Here is a 24,852-nt window from a genome sequence, read left to right as displayed (position 1 = left end):
GGGGAGCCCGCCACCCATTGATGTAGCGATAAGGGCTTATGCAATAACCTGGTGGAGATGCCCGCTTACCACCGGGTTACCGCTGCACAAGCCATTTCCAAGGGGTTTCTTTTTCCCCTGGAAATGGCATGCGCTCGGAGCAGAACTACCGCCGGCGGCTGTGTTGGGCCAACTGTAGTCCCGATTTAGTGTTCAGTACGCCCGCGTTGGGCTTCCCAACGCTTTTGAGCCCCTTAGTTGGGAGGATACAAAATTAAAGCCCTGGAGCACACACTGAGGATCCTTAATTAGGAGGATATGAAGATAAAGGCCTGGGATAAGCATTCAAGATCCTTAGTTATGAGCACATGAATATAACGTGAAAGATCTAGTACCAGGAAAGGAAAAAATGGACAGAGCTGCTGGACAGGCCTGGTGCCTTTTATCTGCTGTCATGAATCTAGAGTTAATCTTGAAAACTACAGCCTACCCATCCTTTTAACCTTTACTTCTGTTCTTCTGAAGGGCACAGGGAAAGATAGAGAGTATAAGAGCCTTGAATCTATGGTATAAAAGTGCTTATTTTAGTTATTGTCACTTGTCATCCACCTTCTGATAACAACCCATCATATATGTCAGACCTAATTGACTTACCAACACGAAATCCCAAAAGTTCATCACGTACTTTCCGAAACCTCCACTACCCCAATTGCAGAGGTCTTAAATACAAGTCAATGCATGCATCTAGCTTCGCCTACCTCTGCACACAATTATGGAATAAACTACCGAATACTAGAAAAACTACGCACGACTTGACAACCTTCCGGAAGTTACTGAAGACGTACCTGTTCCAAGAGACTTACAAAAAGAATCCTCCTTAATGACTTGTTTCCTAATCTATACCAGAACCAACCAATATTGATCCCTTCTGATTTGATTATTTTATCATATTATCATTATTGAACATTACATTTTTTCCTACTCTCTATGTTATGTATTGTCATTTTATTTACCCTACTTTACCTGTTACTCTTGTATATTAATTGTAACAATATGCTGAACCTCTTACTCCGTTAATGGTGATGCCATTGCTATATACTGTAATGTAAGCCACATTGAACCTGCAAATAGGTGGGAAAATGTGGGATACAAATGCAGCAAATAAAAAAAAAAATAATAATAAATAAACCCAGGACAGCACACAAAATACCATTCAGCAGTTTGCTACAAAGAGGAAACTGTTTAAATAACACTGGAAAAAGTTCCAGACTGAAAGATGTAATCTTCCAAACAGTGATATGAAACACTCTAGGAAATTACCATTAAGCATACCTTGTCCTGTGCCATTTGCCCCATTAAAAAAAAAAAAAAAAGTAAAATGGCAGCTTCACTTTTTGAAAAAAAAAAAACAACCCCAAAAGCTATACGCCTGTGCCTGTAAGTTAGATAGTGACTTGCTGGAGATGCTGGGGAAGTGGAAAGTCTGCCACCCTATACTGTTAAGTTTGCCACTCATTACCCAGTGAGGCCCTGCCACTGCTGTTTCAGATATCCTCCCCTCATCTGCATGGTTTCAGCTTTTATTTAAGGTGCTGTTCATGAGCTGAAGGGAAAGCTTTGTTACTCAAAGCCCAACTTCACCAGGCCGAGACAGCTCTGCTGAAAAGCACCAATTAGGCTGCTTGTGTTCACAGCATATAATTATTCTGTTCGTGTTCTTTCTGAGACACTTCCTCCAGTTTCTGAGCATAGCTGGCAGTGTAGGAACCACCTTTCCTTCTGTTTTGTGTTTCTCTCTTAAAAGATTTACTCAGACTTCCAATTAAGACTACTTGCCACTTGCCACACCAGGGTCCTCTGAAGTCACTTAACCTCCTTTTTGCTCAAAGTTTTAAAACTCTTTTGGGGTCCAGAACCCATTACCTAGTGATTTAACTGGTGGTGTGCTGAGGACAATTCCATAAATAATGAGACTAAAAGAGGCAGGCTAAGGCCAATGTGACGGGAAAGGGGTCAACCCAAGATGCCCTATGGTTATCGAGAAGCTTAATGTTTAACCAGATCTGAAGAGCAGTACAGGTGTGCTGACAGAATCAAGCATGGAAGGGTACTAGTATGGGGTAACCACATATACAGGTTTATTTATTTTCAAAAACATCTTATCTGCCAATCCAAGAAAATCTCCGCACCCCCGCCGCTGCCACCCCCCGTCGCTCCCCCTGCCGCTGCCGCCCCATCGCTCCCCGCCGCTGCAGTCCGTGGTCTCTCCTGCCTGCTTCCACGGCTCTGGGCCCCCTGCATTCAAAGCAGCAGTCACAGATCGCCTCCCTTCGGGCCTTCCCTCCCTGTGTCCCGCCCTCATCTGATGTAACTTCCGGTTTCCGAGAGGACGGGACACAGGGAGGGAAGGCCCGAAGGGAGGCGATCTGTGACTGCTGCTTCGAATGCAGGGGGCCCGGAGCCGAGGAGTCAGGCAAGTGAGACCAGGAACTGCAGCGCCGGTGGCCTGACCCCGGTGCCAGGCCCCCCTTGGAGGCCCGGGGAATTTTGTCCCTCCTCTTGGCGGCCCTGCACACATGACCTGAACCCTTACCCACCACAGTTCTCTAGAGGTACTGCAGTGATATACAAACCTTAATGTCAGCTATCAGAAACCTCCACAAACAGCAGTGCTTTCAAGTCCCTAAATCTCCTCTCTATGCAGCTCATGAGACAGATTATTCCATAACAGTTTACATATTATATACAGTAGTTAGTGCAGTGGAATTTGATCCTGGGGAACAGGGCTCGATTCCCATTGCAGCTCCTTCTGACTCTGGGCAAGTCACTTAACCCTCCATTGCCCCAGGTACAAATAAGTACCTGTATATACTATTGCACTCATTTTCGAAAGAGAAGGACACCCATCTTTCGACATAAATCGGAAGATGGGCGTCCTCACAGAGTCATCCAAATCGGTATAATCGAAAGCCAATTGTGGACGTCCCCAACTGCTTTCCATCGCAGGGACAGTCAAAGTTCAAGGTGGTGTATCAGAGGTGTAGAAAAGGTGGGACTTGGGCGTGCCTAACACTAGGACGTCCTCGACCCATAATTGAAAGAAACAAGGACGTTCCTGACGAACACTTGGATGACTTTACCTGGTCGTGTTTTTCTTAGGACCAAGGCACAAAAAGGTGCCCGAAATGACCAGATGACCACCGGAGAGAATCGGGGATGATCTCCCCTTACTCCCCCAGTGGTCACTAACCCCCTCCCACCCTCAAAAAACATCTTTAAAAATATTGATTGCCAGCCTTAGATGTCATACTCAGGTCCATCACAGCAGTATGCAGGTCCCTGGAGCAGTTTTAGTGGGTGCAGTGCACTTCAGGCAGACCCAGGCCCATCCCCCCACCTTACATTTCTGGAGGAAACGAGCCCTCCAAAACCCACCACAAACCCATTGTACCCACATATAGGTGCACCCCTTCACCCGTAAGGGATATGGTAGTGGTGTACAGTTGTGGGTAGTCGGTTTTAGGGGGGGGGGGTTGGGGGGCTCAGCACACAAGGTAAGGGAGCTATGTACCTGGAGCAATTTATGAAGACCACTGCAGTGCATTTGGTCGTTTCTGAGATGGACATCCTTGGTTTCGATTATCGCCAAAAATCAGAAACGACCAAGTCTAGGGACGACCATCTCTAAGGACGACCAAATTTCTGGATTTGGGTATCCCTGACCGTATTATCGAAATGAAAGATGGCCGCAGACCTTTCAGGATATTTTCAAGAATTTCCTCTGTGACCTGATTGAATGAATCCCATATGGCTGTGCATGGTGGGGAAAAGAGAGTGTTCTCTTCATTAGCTGGTGGGAGCTTTGATGGGACTGTCTGTAGGTCCTGATAGAGACCTTAAATTTTGTTGGAAAAGTAAGTGCCAAACTCATTGCTGGTTAGTTGTGACTGTTAAGGCTGGTTCTGTTGTGGGGTTTGCAGTACACTGTTTACTGTTTTAAATAGGTGCTTGGTTGAATTTTCAGCTTCAATGAGTTGAGAAAAATATTGACAAATTGAAGAGTAGCAAATCTCCTGGACCGGATGGTATTCATCCCAGTGTACTGATAGAATTGAAAAATGAACTTGCAGAACTATTGTTAGTAATATGTAATTTATCTTTAAAGTCATGCATGGTACTGGAGGATTGGAGGGTGGCCAATGTAACGCTGATTTTTAAAAAGGTTTCAGAGGAGATCTGGGAAATTATAGACTGGTGAGCCTGATGTTGGTGCCAGGCAAAATGATAGAGACTATTATAAAGAACAAAATTACAGAGCATATTCAAAAGCATGGATTAATGAGACAAAGCCAACATGGATTTAGTGAAGGGAAATCTTGCCTCACCAATCTATTACATTTCTTTGAAGGGGTGAACAAACATGTGGATAAAGGTGAGCCGGTCGATATTGTGTAACTAGATTTTCAAAAGGCATTTGACAAAGTACCTCATGAAAGACTCCACAGGAAATTGGAGAGTCATGGGATAGGATGTAGTGTTCTATTGTGGATTAAAAACTGGTTAAAAGATAGAAAACAGAGAGTAGGATTAAATGGTCAGTATTCTCAATGGAGAAGGGTAGATAGTGGGGTTCCCCAGGGGTCTTTGCTGGGACCGATGCTTTTTAACATATTTATAAATGATCTAGAGATGGGAGTAACTAGTGAGATAATTAAATTTGCTGACAACACAAAGTTATTCAACATTGTTAAATCACAAGAGGAATGTGAAAAAATTACAAGATTTCCTTACGAGATTGGGAGACTGGGCATCTGGGGATTCTATTTCTACCTATTTAGACAAATGCTTCCTTGGCCAGTAGAACTAGATGAGATTTATTAAGCGATCCATGCACTGCCCCCCAGTAAGACTCCAGGCCTTGACGGATTTACTAATATGTTTTATAAGATCTTTGGTAGACTTTTGGCCCCATTGCTCCTACAGGGGTTTAACTCCTTCAATGAGGGCCAACCACTCCCAGGGATGTGAAACCTAGCTACTATAATGGTCTTGCCCAAACCTGGTAAAGATCCTCAATTATATAATTCTTATCAGCCTATATCCCTTTTGGGGGTTGACTATAAAATCTTTACCAAGATTTTAGCTTCTCGATTACAGCATTACCTCTCACTCTTGATCCACAAGGACCAGGCTGGTTTCATTCAGGAGTGCCAAACCTTTGATAATATACATAGAGCTCTACACCTTTTACATAGTGCTCAGGCCAATGGAACCCTTATGTGCCTATTATCACTACGCTGAAAAGGTGTTTGATAGGGTGCATTGGCTGTTCTTCTTTGCTGTTCTGGATAGGGTTGGCATCACTGGTCAATTTTCTCACTGGCTTCACCTCATCTATGTGGCTCCCTGCGCTTCTGTTAATGACCAGTACTCTCTTCCCTTTTCCTTGTTTCAGGGCATGTGAGGATACATGTGAGGACCGACCGTTCACTTGCCTATTAGATTGTAAGCTCTTTGAGCAGGGACTGTCTCTCTTTGTTAAATTGTACAGCGCTGCGTAACCCTAGTAGCACTCTAGAAATGTTAAGTAGTAGTAGTAGTAGTACTCGCCAGTTGTTTTCACTTATATAAGAAAAATATCTTTTGAAGTGACGGCTGAGCATCTCGGTTCAAGCTAAGTAATATATGCTAGAGCTGAGTATCTAAAGCCCTATCCTCAGTAAGTGAGTTATTTGTGAGAGAATTATACTTGTGAATTGTGAATGCTAATTAGGATGCAATTCAGTTTCTTAGTGCTCTATCACTCTCAATGCTCAGGGAAGTATCCAAACAACTTCCAGATGGGCTAGTCCTTCCCTGCCACTTCCCATGTAGCCTCCCCTGTCTAGCTACAACCTTCCAAGCAGGTTCCAGATGTTCACCTTAACTGTGTTAGTGGGGACTATACCCAAGTTGCCCTTCTGTACAATCAGGTAGCGTTACTTCTTTGAGGTGCCCGGGGGGGGGGGGGGGGGGGGGGGGGGGGGTTCCTATGCTTTATGACAGGATATACACTCTATTGTACACTTCCCTTCTTTTTGGGATTTTATATACTCCTTCTAAACTACCACCCCCAGGGTTAACTTCTCCACCCTTCCAGGACAGTGACAAGACAGCTGAGAAGGGAATATGACAGAGGTCTATAAAATTACGGGTGAAACAGATCAGGTGAAAACAGTTGTTTATGTTTAACTAAAGGGCATGCCATAAAATGAGTAAGTAACACGTTTAAAATGAATCAGATAATGTATTTTCACTCAAAATACAATTAAGCTGCGGAATTTGTTGCAGAAAGATGTGGTGAAAGCAGGATATCTGGGTTTAAAAAAGTTCCTGGAGGAAAAGTGCATAAATCATTGTTAAACATATAGGCTTAGGCAAGCCACACTTATCTTTGGGTATCAGCAATAAGGAATGGGATCCTGTCTGGCACATGTGACTTGGATTGGTCACTGTTGGAAAAGGATGCTGGGGTTGATGGACCTTTGATCTGACCCAATGTGGCAGCTTCTGGTCCCTCTGCTGCTCTGGGCAGGAATGAGATCCCTCTGATGTTTGGGAAGGGCGAGAGGAGGGAAAATACCTTTGTTCTTTGAGAGTAATAGGGTCACCACTGATCTCTCCCATAATACCTCCTAGAAGTGGAGGTGGGAGTGGGCCTAGAAAGTGACTTCATTGTATCTTACTGCTTCTTGATAAGGACTGTAGCCACTTTCACCTTGTCACCAAAAAGAGTGTATCCACGGCACGGAACATCCGCCAGCTTCTCCTTCACTGCTGGCTCGAGGTCTGTGCATCCCAATCCCTATAGCGGAGGCCCTGGACATCATGCTGAACGCATCATAGGTTGCCTGAACTATGTACTTTCTGCACTTTCACTACTAGCTAGTGTAATTCCTCATCCTTCTCCCAAGGACGAGAGTAGGTGAACTCTAACACACTGGGCAAAATGTTCTGAAAGTGCATGCTCTTGAACAGCTGGTAAGAATCTATGCGTGATACTAGCATAGCATTCTGGAACATCTTCTTCCCAAAAGATTTCAAGGTTTTAGCCTCCATTCCTGGAGGCATCATGACGTCAGTCTTGGTACTCTTGGATCTTTTGAGGGCAGATGCGACCACCACAGAATTGTAAGGAAGTTGGAGCTTCATGAATCCCAGAGCTTTCTGGACTCTATCATAGAGTCAATCTTCTTGTTGACTAGCTGTACAGTAAGGGGGCCCTCCCATATCTTCATCTACACTAGCTTCAGGATTCTGTGCATGGGCAATATCACAGTCTCCCTGAAGGAGATCATCAAACTGCAGGATGTTCAACGTCTGAACCCTGGGCTCATCCTCAGTCTCTAGCTCAAATGGGATGGACTTAGCTATCTCTTGCACAAAGTCAAAGGAGAGGCCCTCAGGGCGAGACTTTCTCTTCTTATGTGGAGAGGAGAGGTATGAGGGAGGACCAAGGGACCCCTTCTCCAAGAGGACCTCTGGTGCCTTCTCAGACAACCAGGAGCAGCCAGAGTCAGATTCATACAATACAGATGGCCACATTTCCTGTTTCCTGATGGGCTCAGCCTGGTGTTATAAAGATGGAATACACTGAAATTAAATAGAAGTAAAATTAAACTCTCCTTTCATTGGGGCACATGGAATCACATCTTCAACTGTTTTGCAGGAGTTTACATTTTAGATACACAAATAGATTATTCTGTTTTGAACATGTTTCAGGGACAAGTGGTTTTATAAGTCAAAATAAAAATAAATATTTTGTTTCACGTAGATCTAATGCAGTCCATTGGTGTTCTTATATTTTGTTCTTGAGATGACTTATACTGTGCCAAAACTGAAAACTCTTACCTCTTCTATCTGGTCGATAACAAAAGGAGCTCATTGTGAATGCTACCCACCCTAACAGGTTGTTTTGTGGCTGTACATGAGGAACTGTGATATTGAATAAATAAGTATATGTTTTTGTTCCTAGTCATGCATCCAAAGGTTATATAATCCTTTCAAGAAAGCCAGTTAATCAATTAACTTATTAGTGGAACATAAACACAGAGGGATGGTATGGTCGCATTTTCAATATGGTAATACTAGAGCCCAGCTAAGGAACAGGATATTTTGAGTTAGTCTTCAATGGACCAAACTTGCTTTCCCTGTGCTATCACCATCCAGCTGGATAGGCAGTGCCTTAAAAGGTGGAGGATAAAGAATTTTTTTGAACATTTATATCCCACATTATCCCAAGCAAACTCAAGTTCAATGTGGCTTACATTTGAAAATACAGTGAGACAGAACAATGGAATTCAGTTATATCATGGGAGCAAGTCAACGGATATGTCTGAAGCATTTAACAAATTTGAGATTAGCATATATACCCAACTGGGCATAAAAGTTCGTCCTTTAATGATGCCGGATATTCAGAAATCATACCCATAAGTATAGACAGATATTCAAACATTATCACATGCACACACCAGAACAGGCATCCATACACACATTGCAAAAGTAAATAACTTCTATAGAGTACATCCAAAACTTAATTTTTATTTTCTCATTTCCATCTTCCAAAATTCTAGACAGCAGATGTACAGATCAGTAGGACCCTTAGCAGTCCAAAAGAAGTACAGTCAGAAACAACATCGTTTATACCTAATTGTTCAGCTACTCTTAGGATTCACCTTTAGGTTTAAAAAGCGAAACCATGTGCATATAAGGAATGGACAAACGAAATAAAACAAAGTTTAAAGCAAATGCCCTTAGTATGTAATGTGTTGTAGCACTAATGAAACAGCTACCTTTCTATGTGAATATTCCATCACTAACAGATTTATTTGCCACTGAATATAATTAACCTTGTATGAATTTGGCGGCTAATAGAATGCTGAACTGGACAATGTTGGAACATTTAGACTGAATCTGGACAGACCTTCTGCATGAAGGAAGCCCTTCCCTCATTATTCAATACACCCCTGTGAAATAGTAGTAATAAAAAAAGACAAGTGCATTTTTATAATATACCATTGCATTCCACAAAACAAAAGGAGCAAGTTTCCACATGCCATCTTTTTCTTTTGATTTACGCACAGGAAAAAAAAATGTTAAATACTCCCAGGTTTCAAGCAAATTAATGTTTTTGGGGTTTTTTTAATTGTACTTATAAATAGTAAGTCTTATTATTAAGCACCTGATTCTCATAACATGATGTCTGTTTTAGTGGCCCTATACTAGGTGAAAACATCTCTGCAATGAATACAGGGAGTCCCTATAACCAGCCCCTCCAAATGACACAATGCAGTGCCGTAGCGAGGACTAATGACACCTGGGGCGGGTCGCCGCTGCGCACCCCCCCCCCGGGTGTAGCATGGTGCGACCCCCCTCTGCGGCGCACCCCCCCCTCCAGAGCGAACCCCCCCCCAGAGCGCATTCTTACCTGCGGGAGGGCCGATCCGCCCCGAGTGCACGTCACTCAGAGCTGAGTCGGCCCCGCTGGTTCCCTGCTCTCTCTGCTCCGGAACAGGAAGTAACCTGTTCCGGGGCAGAGGGAGCAGGGAACCAGCGGGGCCGGCACCCCCCGAGCACGTGCACCCGGGGCGGACCGCCCCTCCCGCCCCCCTTCCTACGCCACTGACACAATGATTTACAATTTAGAACTAATTACTACTCTAACCAATGAAACCAATACTTCTGTGTACATCCGTATACTGCAGAAACCGGCATGTTTGAAAATATAAGTGAGATTAATAAAAATGCTGCAAACAATAAAGAATGACAATGTGGATAGAACAGCTCATAGCTTTGTTGCTTTCTGTTGGGTGAATGGGGATTACAGCTGCGCAGAGGGGAGAGAAAGGGAAATCAGCCTAACTGGCTTCAGCTTTTTCATAAACCAAAGAGTCACCACAAAGGTGGAGAAACTGGATCTACTACGAGGATCACTTTCTTCAACTCCATCAACTGGCGTTTACCAACTACAGGTCAGCACCATCTGTTTACTCACTCATCATAACATGATATATTCCTGACCAATTTACTTCAATTCTTTGAAGGAGTAAACAAACATGTGGACAAAGGGGAGTCGGTTGATATTGTGTATCTGGATTTTCAAAAGGCGTTTGACAAGGTACCTCATGAAAGGCTACAGAGGAAATTGGAGGGTCATGGGATAGGAGGAAAAGTCCTATTGTGGATTAAAAACTGGATGAAAGATAGGAAACAGAGAGTGGGGTTAAATGGGCAGTATTCACAATGGAGAAGGGTAGTTAGTGGGGTTCCTCAGGGGTCTGTGCTAGGACCGCTGCTTTTTAATATATTTATAAATGATTTAGAGATGGGAGTAACTAGCGAGATAATTAAATTTGCTGATGACACAAAGTTATTCAAAGTCATTAACTCGCGACAGGATTGTGAAAAATGACAGATGGACCTTACGAGACTGGGAGACTGGGCAGCTAGATGGCAGATGACGTTTAATGTGAGCAAGTGCAAAGTGATGCATGTGGGAAAAAAGAACCCGAATTATAGCTACGTCATGCAAGGTTCCACGTTAGGAGTTACGGACCAAGGAAGGGATCTGGGTGTCGTCGTCGATAATACACTGAAACCTTCTGCTCATTGTGCTGCTGCGGCTCGGAAAGCGAATAGAATGTTGGGTATTATTAGGAAAGGTATGGAAAACAGGTGTGAGCATGTTATAATGCCGTTATATCGCTCCATGGTGCGACCGCACCTTGAGTATTGTGTTCAATTCTGATTGCCGCATCTCAAGAAAGATATAGTGGAACTGGAAAAGGTGCAGCGAAGGGCGACTAAAATGATAGCGGGGATGGGACGACTTCCCTATGAAGAAAGACTAAGGAGGCTAGGGCTTTTCAGCTTGGAGAAGAGACGGCTGAGGGGAGACATGATAGAGGTATATAAAATAATGAGTGGAGTGGAACAGGTGGATGTGAAGCGTCTGTTCACGCTTTCCAAAAATACTAGGACTAGGGGGCATGCGATGAAACTACAGTGTAGTAAATTTAAAACAAATCGGAGAAAATCTTTCTTCACCCAACGCATAATTAAACTCTGGAATTCGTTGCTGGAGAACGTAGTGAAGGCGGTTAGCTTGGCAGAGCTTAAAAAGGGGTTAGACGGTTTCCTAAAGGACAAGTCCATAAACCGCTACTAAATGGACTTGGGAAAAATCCACAATTCCAGGAATAACATGTATAGAATGTTTGTACGTTTGGGAAGCTTGCCAGGTGCCCTTGGCCTGGATTGGCCGCTGTCGTGGATAGGATGCTGGGCTTGATGGACCCTTAGTCTTTTCCCAGTGTGGCATTACTTATGTACTTATATAATATGCTTTTGGATATGTTCCCTGATGGCTTTTGTGTTTTTATTTGATTCATTCAGTATGTTTTCTTAGATATATATATATTTTTTTTTTTTAAATATATGTTTTTATTGTTATATGTACATCTTATGCCTTATACATAGTCATATACTATTTTTGATTTTATACATTTCCATGGACCTATATTTATGTATCTTATTTTAACTTATAGACTCCTGAGGCAGGCGGTGTTGGCTGAAACTTGGTGCCGTGTCAAGTCTTATCTACTATTAAAGAACTGCTTTTACTTCTCATCTCCCTGGTGTTTTTTGGAAATGTCCTGTTGATCATTCTACTTCTTTGTGTCTTCAGCTTTTTGATGTCATGCAGTCTCCTGTTCTCAATCTAACCTCCTTGTTGAGACCAATATCCCCAATACCAATTGGCACCAAAAATCCTTTTTTTCTCTCAATCCTTGATGCTGTCACACCCCTCAACTGATTCAGGAAGCCACTAGAGTGTATGCTCCAGCCAGACTGAGTCAGGTCTTGCCTTCTTCAGCTTCCGGACTCTGCCAGGCAGTCCCGTCAGTAGTTGTCGATGAGGGCTGCATAGCATTTACGCCACCCAGGTACAGCCAATATCGTCACAGCCCAAGGGCTTACCTTTCCCAACCATGACAGATACCTTTTCTTGACATCTGCACAGTTTACAAGAGAAATCTTAATCAGGCCCCAACCACTGCAAGCACAACTTGTGGGTTTCCATAATGGACATGGGTCTGCTACACTTTTTAAAACCACTGGAAGTTTTCTAGTAAATATCCAGAAAAATGGCCACAGTGCAACCAAATTACTCAGTTGTTGAAAACTGTCAGCCTGATCAGGAACTCAAGGCCTAGGAGAGCCTAGTAGGCTACAGAAAATAAAGAAAACTTAGAAAATGCCAAAAAAAACTGCCTAAGGATAACAAAAGGTAAAGCCCCCACTCAACAGGACTTGCACAATGAAAAACACACAATGAAAAGAAAATAACCAGAGAAAACACGAAGCATTAACTTTCTGATTTCAGCTGTGGGGGACAATGAAAAAGATGTCCAACCTGCTCTGCAAAAAGAACAAAACCCTTATGGTCCTGTGTGACAGAGGCAGGCAGGAAGATGCATAAATGCACAGTGAGCACCCCCCCCCCCCCCCCAAAAGCTTCTGGAATGATTGCTAGGGAGTATTTCCATGTGGGCATCGCTGGATGATGTTACTGCAAGAGAGCGAAGATACTTACCTGTAGCAGGTATTCTCCGAGGACAGCAGGCTGATTGTTCTCACATGTGGGTCGACGTCCGCGTCGGCCCAGGAATCGGCATTTTGCAAGCAAAATATATAAAAAAGTTTTGCCAGAATCTTCTGGCGTGTGTGCAGCTCGTCACATGAGCGCATTCCCTCAGTTTTCTTTACTCCGCCCACCCAGACAGCCGGCAGCTCTCCTCCCGAGTCCTGATCCGGAAGTGTAGGCATAGTCATTGTAGAGGTTGCGCTGCAGCTGCACGTCGGCGCCAGTACTCCAGTCCATTGTTCAGTGCCTTGCTTGCTCGCTCCCCGTTCTGTGCTGCTTTGCCTTGCTCTTTCTTCCCTGCCCCCAGTGCGCATCACAGCACCGCAGTTCAGCTTGGGAAATGTGCTGTGCCGGCTGCCATCAGTGTCGCTGTTGCCGTTTCCGTTCTGTGCCCTGCAGTGCAGCGGCAGCCTTTCCCCCCCCCCCCCCAGGCCTAGTCAGCACTCCCCTGCGGCCCCACACGACATGGAGCGGAGCACACAGCACAGTGAGTGCTGAGCTCTTCACCACCTGCAACCACTGAAGCCCAGCTGCACAGGTAAAAAAAAAAAAAAGGTTAAAAATTTTTTTTTAACGTGTAATGAAGTCAGTGTAATGCTGGCTGGTGGTGCCGGTGGGCTTCTGGGTGGGGGTGGACTCTTCACTGCCAAGGGCAAAAAAAGGTATATTTAATCATTCAGTATACTTTTTTTTCCCAAAGTAGTGAAGAGCCGACCTCCACCCAGAAAGGGGTCTGCAGTGCCCAGAACATTAAAAAAAAAATAAAAAAAAAAAGGTCATATTTAATGCTGGTGTCCTTAAGGGTGGGGGGGGGACAGGGACAGGAGATGCCAGACCATGGGGGGATGGGTGGGGGTAGGACAGGGCTGACGCTAGGCTACAAGGGTGGGGTACAGCTGATGCCTAGCTATGGGATGGATGGTGGAGAAGGGAAGGGCTGATACTAGGCTACGAGGATGGTGGGGGTGTTGGGAAGGAAAGGAAGGGCTGATGGCAGACTACAGGGATGGATTGGGGGGGTAGGGAAGGGAAAAACTGATGCCAGGCTACAGGGATGGATGAGGGGGTAGGGAAAAGAAAAGCTGATGCCGGGCTACAAGGACAGTTGGGGGGGGGGGGGTAGGGAAGGGAAAAGCTAATGACGGGCTATAGGGATGGATGGGGGGGTAGGGAAGGGAAGAGCTGGTGTCAGGTTACAGGACAGTTTCTAATTTTTGGTCCTTTATTCTGTAATTGATGAGGGTTGGTCTGTGTTCTGCATTTGACTGAGTATGCTGGTATGTGGTTTGTGTGGGGATCTATGAGTCTGACTCTTTCAATGGGATGCGTAGTGCCGTTGTGTATATTCACTGCTGCCTTTGTAAAGGTATTGTTATTGGAATTGGTGTTAACGTTTGCAAAGTTTGAAGTATATATATATATCATTGCTGTAATTATATTGCAGAATCCTTTCGTGTGTGTTGAGATGTTTGCCATTATAGTAGACTTAATGTAGCTATATTTAAAAATATTTATTTTTCCATTAAGAATATATATGGTTTACATTGATGCAGGGCAGCTGTTGGGCAGATTACTTAGAAATTCATCATCAAGTGTATTCTAAGGCATTATTTTGTAGTATCCCAAAGCAGAGAGGTGTGGTAGCCGTGTTAGTCCACTCTTAAAGGTTATCAATAGAAATCAAACCAAATAAAACATGGAAAAGAAAATAAGATGATACCTTTTTTATTGGACATAACTTAATACATTTCTTGATTAGCTTTCGAAGGTTGCCCTTCTTCGTCAGATCGGGTTCTACATGGAATGTTGCTACTCTTTGAGATTCTGCATGGAATCTTGTCACTCTTTAGCATTCTGGAATCTTGCTGTTCTTTGGGGTTCTACATGGAACGTTGCTACTCTTTGAGATTCTGCCTGAAATCCTGTTACTCTTTAGGGTTCCAGAATCTTGCTATTCTTTGGGGTTCTACATGTAGAGAGGTGTGGTAGCCGTGTTAGTCCACTCTTAAAGGTTATCAATAGAAATCAAACCAAATAAAACTTGGAAAAGAAAATAAGATGATATCCCAAAAAACACTACTCATATACCTATATACACAGTGGCCACCCAAAACGTCAGGACTGGCATTGTGTGAGTAATAAATAAAGGCTCATTTATTTATTACTCACACAAGGAACGAAATATAAAATCAAATAAAAATGACAGGAATAAGTGGCAAGGTCTCCTGCCTGGGAAGCCTCCCTGACCGTACTCCAAATCTTCACAGGTGCAGAAGGGAAGTAAAGGTCACGCTCCCGAATAACGGAACACACTGTCTGGCGCCCTCTCTCCATTCCCAGATAGTCGCGCGCAGACACAGCACAGCAGCAGAAGGGCGAGCTTTGCGACTGGCGGGAGGAGGAGTCAGAGGCGGAGTCAGCCGAGCAAGGGACGGTTAAGGGAGGAGCTGGCGAGGAAGGCACGAGAAAGGGGGCGTGGTCGGAAAGCGCGTCGTCTTTTCCGTTGTTGCGGCGGCGGCGGTTAAGCCTGCGCCATGTCAGGAATGCGCGCGGGTTGTGTGGAGAATTTTTTGGGGGGCGCGAACCCCGCCGGGCAGGTGCAAACCGCCCTGCGACTGATGTCCAATGCTGTTCGGCGCATGTCGACACCGGTTGCAGAGTGTTCGAGCCCTCTCCCCTTCCGACGGGCGTCGGAGGTACTGGGCTGGGCCGGCGCGGACGTGACGCGCGGGAGAACGCGGAGCATCCCGCCGCTGCTCGGTCCGAGCGGCAGAGGGGAGTCGTCGTTTCCGCCGTCGCTGCTCGGGCCAGGCGGCCGAGGGGAGGCCGGCTTTTCTCCGTCCTTGCTCGGCCCCGGCGGCCGCGGCCGAGGGGAGTCGGCCTTCCCTCCGTCCCTGCTCGGCCCCGGCGGCAGAGGGGAGGCGGCGCCGGCCTACCCGCCCTCCTTACTCGGTCCCGGTGGCAGAGGGGAGACGGCGTATCCTCCTTCGCTGCTCGGTCCCGGCGCCAGAGGCGCCCAAGTCCCTGCGGCCGCCGCCGCCGCTTCCTGGAACTCGGCCTGGCAGGGTGACGGTTGGGGGTGGAGCGAGGCCCGAGCCGGCATGGGCGGTGTGTTCCCGGAGGCCTCCGCTGGCGTTCAGCAGCCTCAGCAGCAGCCCCTTCTGCCCAGGCCCTCGGGCCGTGGGTTAATTCACCTGGGGGATCAGTTCCCCGCCTCGCAGCAGGAACTGCAGCATCTCTACTCCCTGATTCAGCGGGAGGCGGAAAAGAGAGGCTCGCCTTGGGTGGCGGGACTAAGCCGGGCAGTGGAGGAGATCTCGGCGGCAGCGGAGGAAGAGACCAGCTGGCCCACGGTGTCCCCGCAGCAGGGAGAGCAACAGGAGCGGCCTGCGGCGGCGGCAGCAGCTGATCCATTGGCGGTAGCGGTACCGGCACCAGTGCCAGCCCTTGTTTCCACCGAGGCGGGTGAGCTTCTAGGATCGGGGGCTTCCCCTTGTTTTGTCTAGTAGGTGTGTGTCTCATCTTTTAAAAGAAAAGTGAGAGACAAACCGTTGAAATGCTCTCTTCCCCCTCCCTTCCTCCACCTTTTGTATACGAAAATCTGGAGGCAGTAATAAGAACGAAAACGTCCCGGGATATACTCTTGGCTCCAGAAAAAGGAGGACGGATTGAGCCAGCCGGCTTTAAGTAAAACCCGGCTGGCTCAATCCACTTCCATTCAAAGCAATGGAAGTAAAACCCGGCTGGCGCAATCCGTCCTCCTTTTTCTGGAGCCATATGGTAACCCATACTCTTATCACCCCTCTCCTCAGGTCACTTCACTGGCTTCCGATCAGATACCGCATACAGTTCAAGCTTGGCCTCACCTACAAATGCACTCACTCTGCAGCCCCTCATTACCTCTCTACCCTCATCTCCCCTTACGTTCCTGCCTGAAACCTCCGCTCACAGGACAAATCCCTCCTCTCGGTACCCTTCTCCACCACCGCCAACTCCAGGCTCCGCTCATTCTGCCTCACCCTATGCTTGGAATCAACTTCCTGAGCCCTTATGCCAAGCCCCCTCCCTACCCATCTTCAAATCCTTGCTCAAAGCCCACCTCTTCAATGTTGCTTTTGGCACCTAACCTTTATACCTTTCAGGAAATCTAGACTGCCCCTACTTGGCTGACTGTACATTTGTCCTTTAGATTGTAAGCTCTTTGAGCAGGGACTGTCCTTCTATGTTAAATTGTACAGTGCTGCATAACCCCAGTAGTGCTTTAGAAATGGTTTAGTAGTAGTACTTGAATTCTGCTGGCCCTTACCCTGCAATCTACACAGAATTACCTCACCAACCACCCAGTTATACAAGCCCACCTTCTATACTAACCTACCTAACACCTTCCTTCTCGCTTCCTACTTAATCTTTAGACATTACTCATTGTATCTGATATCCTGGAATGACTGTCATAACAAAACTCTGTTAGCCACATTGAGCCTGCAAATAAGTGGGAAAATGTGGGATACAAATGCAGTAAATAAAATACTGTGACTTCCAGGACTGTTCAACGCCTAATTTTTGGCATTAAGCAGGGGTGACACAATACAAAATCAAATGGAAGGATTGTATGTAGCTAGAAGTAGTGGGAGGAGGATTTGTTGGTTGAGATGTCCCACAGGTAGTAAGAGGGTTTACACCAATCTTGCGCCTGGGGTACCTGCGAGCTCCCTGACAGACACTGGCTGCTTTAGTCTTTAGGACATGGTAGGTGCATGCAATGTTTTAACACCAAGAGAGGTCATAAGTTTATGCATCACAACTGAGTTAGAGAATGGCCCCAAGGAAGGAGGCCCATGTGTTACTTGCAGGCCAATTGGTTGGCCTTCTCTGGAAAAGGCATTTCTGCTGCATGTTCTGGAATTGCTTCCTGGTTATCTGCATATTGTCCAGGGCAAGAGACTAAGACTTGTATGCCCCCCCTTTTTTTTTTTTAAAATTACCATGGTGTACCTTTATCAAGGGTCTTTAAGCATAGTAAGTGCTAGCTGACGTACAGGGATTTAAGCCTTCCTTTGGGGTACTAATCAGAAGTTAACTGGTAGTGGGCCTGAATCAAATCATTTTCAGAAATCATACTTTTTGGATCCGATTGCCTACGATGGCATCCTTGGGTCTACCCTACTACCTTCAGAGAACTGTGTGGTGGAAGTCTGCATCACATACTTGCTCTGAGTTTACTAGGCATAAGAACAGCTTTAAATTCTTAACTTTTTTTTTTTTCCTCCCCATACACAGGAGTGCCTCTGCAGGTCCGGTGCGTGTGGATAGCTGGACACACTGCTATCGCCTGTGCAAGCAGAAGAGCATGCAATAGCTCCTATGGACAACATCTTGGTCTGATAGCAAATGGAGTCCAGGTGCTCTGGATGGACAAAGGGGTGCGTTCGGATGAGTTGCTTCCAGCCCTGTTGAGGCAAGCTGAGGTCCAACCCTGTCCTGATGCCCTAGTGATCCACTTGGGAAGCAATGACTTTGAACAGATTAGTGGCATACGACTGATAAAATGTATTAAGAAGGATCTTGTCTTTCTGAATACAACCTATCCCAATACAAAAATTATCTGGTCAGACATCCTTCCTAATAGACGAAGGAGACATGAAAAGTGTTTGGACAGGAGTAGAAAGAAAGTTAACAAGCAAATAAGCGACTTTGTCAGAAGCCTTGGTGGCATGCAGGTCCGACATGAGTTTTTCTCAGCTGAGTGTGCCAGCCTTTATAAACAAGATGGTGTTCAGTTGTCTGACATTGGGAATGACCTGTTCAATATGATGATGCAAGGGGCAATTAAATCAGCATTTGGAATTGTGTAAACACAGCTGTAGTTTTTTTTTTTTTTTTTTTTTTTTGGGGGGGGGGGGGGGTCATAGGGCATGTAGGAGCCACTGCTCTTGATTGTGGCAGGGTACCTGAGCCAGTAGCCATTAGTGTTGGAAGTTTAACTGAGCCTTGCTATGTGGCGCTGATACCTGAAGGGCACTAACCCAGAATCACGTGGCAAGGCATGATACTGGCGGTGGGGGTCACGTCAGTTGCTGGCTGGCAGGAGGGCTGAGGGCGTGGCTGTGAAGTGATCCCCAGATGCTGCCAGGTGACCATGGTGCGCGCTGGGACAAAGGCCGTACTCAAATGGAAGAGGGGTCTGTCTGGCCTAGCTAGTTTTAGGGCAGGTCCAAAGAAGATGAAGCAAGTGGCTAGACTGGCTCAGATCTGTGCAGAAGGAATTTGTAAACATTTTGAATAAAGCTGCGGCCCTGTTATGTTCAATTGTATCTTATTATGGTGTTTGCCTTCTTGGGATAGGGTTGGATTTGGGTGGGGGAGGTTGCAGTTGTTGCCAGAATTATGAGATGACTTTTATCATAAACTTTGAAAGGGAAAGAGCAGTTCACATTCTGGTAGAGAATGACCATTTTGCAGATGAGTAGACCTGCATCAGGATTTGGTACCTATCAGTCCTCCTTTTAGGGCTGCTCATGGCAGATTTTTTTTATCTTCTAATAATGCACATACAAAGTAAGAACTTGGTGCATTTCTAGGTACAGTTTGATTTATATATATTTTGTAATGCACTTTGGAGTTTTTTTGATGAATTGTCACCAATTTCTTCTAAAGGTCAGGGACTTTATAACAAAATTGCATGTGCTATACAAGTGGTTGAATTCATGCCCATATATAGTTTTGTTTAATGTTACTGCTGCAGGTTTCTTTACCTGAATGATATAGCAGTGCAAGAAATCATGCCCATATATAGTTTTTTAATGTTATGTCTGCAGATTTCTTTACCTGAATGATATGGCATTGCAAAAAATCATGCTCATATATAGTTTTGTTTAACATTACTGCTGCAGGTTTCTGAATGATGATAGATATGGCAGTGCAAGAAATTTTACAACAGAAAATTTCTGCTTGTGTCCAGGGCATAACTGGTGTAAGCCACCACCCCACCCCCCCCCCCCCCCCCCCCCACCTACTACTTCAGGACACAGCAACAAGTTTTTTAATTACTGTTGACTGTCTTGAATTACTGCATGAATTGAATGCTTTGAGTTACCTTTTGCCATGTCTACACTTGAATAAGGCTTGTTAAAAATTTATTGGCTTGGTACTTAGCCCAGTGTGGTCTAGCATTATTATTTTTTTTTTTAATGCTGGCTGCTGTGGGATTTCCTAAACCTGGATACCAGGAATATTGGGCAGCTACTGGGAATTATTCAGGTACCACTGATTCAGCTGCCATACCCAGTTAGCTACACAGTTTAACTGATGACAGCCTTTTATCTAAACCGCATTAACACTACCTAGGTAGGGCTAAGGTGGTTTGACAGGCTTTTTCAGTGGCAGGTGTGATTTAACTAAATATGCACACACATACACAAGTTCCTGTGCAGAAAGTCCTGGCTGCAGGTAAGCTGATACTCAGCTGCTAGGGAAACAAGGCTAAAGGGAGCTTAAGTGGACAGGCCTGAGTGTGCCATGATTAGCAATGTGAGGAGCATGCCTTAGTGCTGTTGCATTTCTTTCCCTTACAGTAGTTTGTGTAATGGTGCAGATGTGGGGCCCCTGTTGGAAACCTGAAGCACTACTCCTGCTATGTAGTCCACCACTAAAGTTCTAGTTAGCATGTTTTTGTTTTTTTACTTGGGTTCAGTTCCTACTGCAGCTGCTTGTGACCTTGGGCAAGTCAGTTAACCCTCCATTGTCCCAGATTAACCCCCCCCCCCCCCCCACCACCCATACACACACACTGTTAGCCCAGTAGAGACGGAAAAAATACCAGCATAGAGCATGTAAACCTTTTTGGTTGTACCACAGAAAAACAGTATATCAAGAGCATGACCCTTTATTTTTCATATATTGCTAGGTCCTTTTAGACTGGATCCCAAACCTCAATTTGATGTATTTTATATGAAATATGTATATTAAGTAAAATATCACATTCATTGCTGGTTTAATCATAACTTGATAATGAGTGTGACTTGAGCAGACTGGATAGGACTGTTCAAGTCTTTATCTGCTGTCACTATGTTTTACTATGAACACTGCCCCCTTTTTCTGGTTCAGAATTGAGGATTTTAATTTCTTTTCTCGATATCCAAGCGGACCCCCCAGTGGCTTCAAAAGGTGTGCCCAATGTAATTGGGTGACACACGTCATGTGCATTGGGTACTTTGGACCTGACCATAAACCTAATTCTTGTTCTTTCTGTTTGCAAATGCAGCTGGGAACACAGCGCAGCAGGTTCAATGGGACAAGCTTTCTGGCTCCTTGAAGGCCAGTATACATCAACATTGGCAACAGAAGCATTGACCTCAATGACTGCCAAGACTTCACTGTCAGCGAGGAGGTCTCCACCTCCCTCAACATTGGATGCTGAGAGTAGGCCCCGGGGCTGATCATTCTGTTTGGAACCAAAGGTCTGCAATGTGTGCTTTGGGGGTGGGGAAGACCAAGATTCGGTTCTCAATGCATGGTGCCAGGGAGCACCAGGGCATCACCAGTACCTGAGAAACACCAAGGGAGCACTCCTCCTCCTTGGAAGAGGTACTGGTGTACAAGTCTCCCTGCAGACAGGTCCCCACTACCGGTCAGACAGTGACACCAACTCAGGCTGCCTCTCTTCCGACTACCCCGCCTTTGCGGATGCCTTACTTCAATGAGTGGTTCCAAGCCATGCTCAGGGAGGAGCACTGGTTCCACATGTGGATCCAGCCCAGATTCTTCCCAAAGCTCCTTCCATGCTGGTTCAGGGATCCTTGATGCCAGCACCTTGATGGGTGTCGACATCAACCTTGATGCATACAGTACCACTGCATTAGGAGTGGAATTTTTCCCAGATTCAGTTTAGGGCTATACCTTGATCCTCTTTGGGGCATGGACATAGATCCACTGAGTTGAGGCAGGCAGACTCATTCAGAACAACCCGAGTATGGTGAGCCTGAATGGGCCCACTCATGGGATTCAGAAGAGGACCCATATTACTTCTCGGAGTCTTATGGGGATACCTTCTGAACCCTCCCCACCTCAAGAGAGACTTTCCACCTGAGGGACTCTCACTGGTTTTATCAAAGATGGCTTTTCTGCCTTCCCATTTAAGTTGGAAACTGAAGAAGATCCCAAGGCAGAGATGTTGACTGTCTTGGACTACAAGTCTCCAAAGAAAGAGGTAACTACCATTGCATCTTATTCTTAAGGATGTACTGATAAGAACTGAATCTTCCCTCTCAAGAAGGTGGATACGCAGTATTGTATCCAAGAGACTCATGCCTCAGCTCCCCCAGGTAGAGAGGCCAGACACTAGTCTTGTTTGGGAGGAAGACTTTTCAGGCCTTGGTGCTGGTTGCCCGCATCTAGCTCTACATGAGCCTTTACTTGCAGTCTTCGGTCTGCAGTACATTGTGTTGTGGATTCTCTCCTGCAGGAGCAGAGATAGTAAACATAGTAGATGACTGCAGAAAAAGACCTGCACGGTCCATCCAGTCTGCCCAAGAAGATAAATTCATATGTGCTACTTTTTTATTTGTACTGTCCTCTTCAGTGCACAGACCGTATAAGTCTGGCCAGCCCTATCCCCGCCTCCCAACCACCAGCTCTGGCACAGACCCTATAAGTCTGCCCAGCACTATCCCTGCCTCCCAACTACCAGCCCCGCCTCCCACCACCAGCTCTGGCACAGACCGTATAAGTCTGCCCAGCACTATCCCCGCCGCCCAACCACCAGCCCCGGCACAGACTGTATAAGTCTGCCCAGCACTAGTCCTGCCTCCCAACCACCAGCCCTAGCACAGACCGTATAAGTCTTTCCAGCACTAGCCCTGCCTCCCAACCACCAGCTCTGCTACCCATTCTAGGCTAAGCTCCTGAGGATCCCTTCTGCACAGGATTCCTTTATGTTTATGCCACGCATGTTTGAATTCCGTTACAGTTTTCATCACCACCTCCCGTGGGAGGGCATTCCAAGCATCCACCACCCTCTCCGTGAAAAAATACTTCCTGACATTCTTCTTGAGTCTGCCCCCCTTCAATCTCATTTCATGCCCTCTTGTTCTACCGCCTTCCCATCTCCGGAAAAGGTTTGTTTGCGGATTAATACCTTTCAATTATTTGAATGTCTGTATCATATCACCCCTGTTTCTTCTTTCCTCCAGGGTATACATGTTCAGGTCCGCAAGTCTCTCCTCATACGTCTTGTAACGCAAATCCCATACCATCCTCGTAGCTTTTCTTTGCACCGCTTCAATTCTTTTTACATCCTTAGCAAGATACGGCCTCCAAAACTGAACACAATACTCTAGAGCTTCGCCAGTTGGTCAGTAAGCAACTGGAGTGCAGGAAATATCTTACCAGGGGCACTATAAGCATCCAGACTGTGGGGATGTGCAGACTCTCATGGTTGCATGTCTGATGTAGAACCGGTGGTTCTTGAGAGGTTGGCGAACGTTCTTGCCAGGGTGACAACTTGTTTGGAGATAAGATGGAGGAGGTTGCTGACCTCATTAAAAAAAAAAAAAGGACACCATCCAAACTCAGAATCCTCCAGCTACATCCTCTTCCTCATGGAGGTTTTTGAGTGGGCCTAGTGAACCTACTGCTCTGAAAGGCATAGGTTTCCACCATCTTCCCACTCTCCCAACAGACCCAGAGTTCTTGGCCTTGCCAATCCCATCCTCAAAAGTCCCAGTTGAAGCAAGAGATGAGCTTTTGACTGGTTCCAAGAGAGCATAGCTGTACTCGTAGCTGCTGTCCGAGACAGCTTACCGGTAGAGAGAAGGCTGAATCTTTTTTTCCATCACTGGTGGCCTCTTGTAACCTGCTGCCAGTGGGCTTTTCAAATAGTCTCTCGGTTGTGCTCTGCATTGGCTTCCAAGACCACCAGATTGTCACTCATCTCAACACAAGCAGGTACTTGTAGAGGAAATCTATGCCCTTCTCGAACCTGTGCCACCAGGGGTAGAAGGGAAGGGAAGGGATTCTATTACAGGTACTTTTGTGCCCAAGAAAACAAAACCTAAGGGCCCTGAACAAATTCCTGATAAGTTCAGGATGCCTATACCCATGTTTCAATACTTCCCAGTCACAGGAAGTATCTCAAATTTTGAATAGGGAAATACTACTATAGGTACCACGTACTACCATTTGGCCTTGCATTGGCTCCCAGGGTAGTAATAGCATATCTTCACAGTCTGAGAGTGTCTGTGTTTCCCTATCTTGACGATTGGCTGATCAAGAGCATATCATAGGAGGGGGTGTCAGTCAATGCACCTATTTGGGTTTTTGAGTTACGAGGGTTTTTCAGTACACCAAGTCTCTCAGTTCAGTGACTTAAATACATAGGAGCCTTACTAGATAACATTGCAAGCTCAGGTTTTCTTCCACAAGCGAGAGCAGAAAACGTAGCTCACCTCACAAGTTCTAAGCAGGTTGCAGCTTGGCAAATGTGATTGATCGTCCACATGGCCTCAACAGTGTATGTCAGTCTGTTGGCATGTTTTTCCTTTTAATAGAGGCCCATTGGATCCTAGCCTCCCAGTGGTCTCAGTTGGCTGGAAATCTAGTGGATGTAATCCAGATTTCCTCCGGAGTTGACTCTGCCTTAGGATGAATTTGGCAGTGGAACTGCCATTCTAAATTTCACTTACTCAGAAGGCTGTGATGTATCCAACCTAGGATGGGGAGCTCATGTAGATGGGGCTTTACACCCAGGGAACTTGGCTCAAGAAAAAGATCTCCATATCGATCTCCTTGTGCTCAAGGCTATGTAGAACACTCTAGAAGGCTTTGAGATTGGCTGCAAACCAAATTATTGTACTCAGACAACCAGATTGTAGTGTTTTTATGTAAACAAGTAGGGGGGTGTGTGGGATCCTACCCCTTGTCAGGTAGCAGTGTGCCCTCCTTCATGGGATGGACCTCCAAGCCACATACCTAGCAGTAAAGGACAACTGCCTAGCGGACAGACTGAGTAGCGTTTTGGTCTTAATATGGGCGTAGCCCGCAAGATTTTCTGAGTGGGGAGTGGCCTGCATCTTGCTGGCTTCTAGGAAAGACTCCACTAAGGTGTGTTATTTAAGTAGAGGTGGTGAGGGCTATGCGTTAGATCCCCTCTCTTGTCCTACAAAAAACTGCTTGAATACCTCCTGCACCTCTGA

At 45.8% G+C, this 24,852-nt stretch overlaps 2 protein-coding genes across 3 annotated transcripts in view; one reads left to right on the top strand and one right to left on the bottom strand.

The window, feature by feature from the left end:
• Nucleotides 1-24,852, bottom strand: part of JPH3 (junctophilin 3) — a 209,199-nt gene that overhangs the window by 55,323 nt on the left and 129,024 nt on the right. The window lies entirely within an intron of this gene.
• LOC115470933 lies at nt 15,140-18,980 on the top strand. The gene is made up of 2 exons (XM_030204567.1): nt 15,140-16,129; nt 17,942-18,980. Exons 1-2 carry the CDS (start codon nt 15,199-15,201, stop codon nt 18,514-18,516), a joined length of 1,506 nt encoding a protein of 501 aa, XP_030060427.1. The 5' UTR covers nt 15,140-15,198; the 3' UTR covers nt 18,517-18,980.

The sequence above is a fragment of the Microcaecilia unicolor genome, chromosome 5 (assembly GCF_901765095.1).
Source record: "Microcaecilia unicolor chromosome 5, aMicUni1.1, whole genome shotgun sequence".
NCBI classification, from domain to species: domain Eukaryota; kingdom Metazoa; phylum Chordata; class Amphibia; order Gymnophiona; family Siphonopidae; genus Microcaecilia; species Microcaecilia unicolor.
The sequence above is the reverse complement of the archived record's forward strand: the minus strand, read 5'-3'. Positions and strand labels throughout refer to the sequence as shown.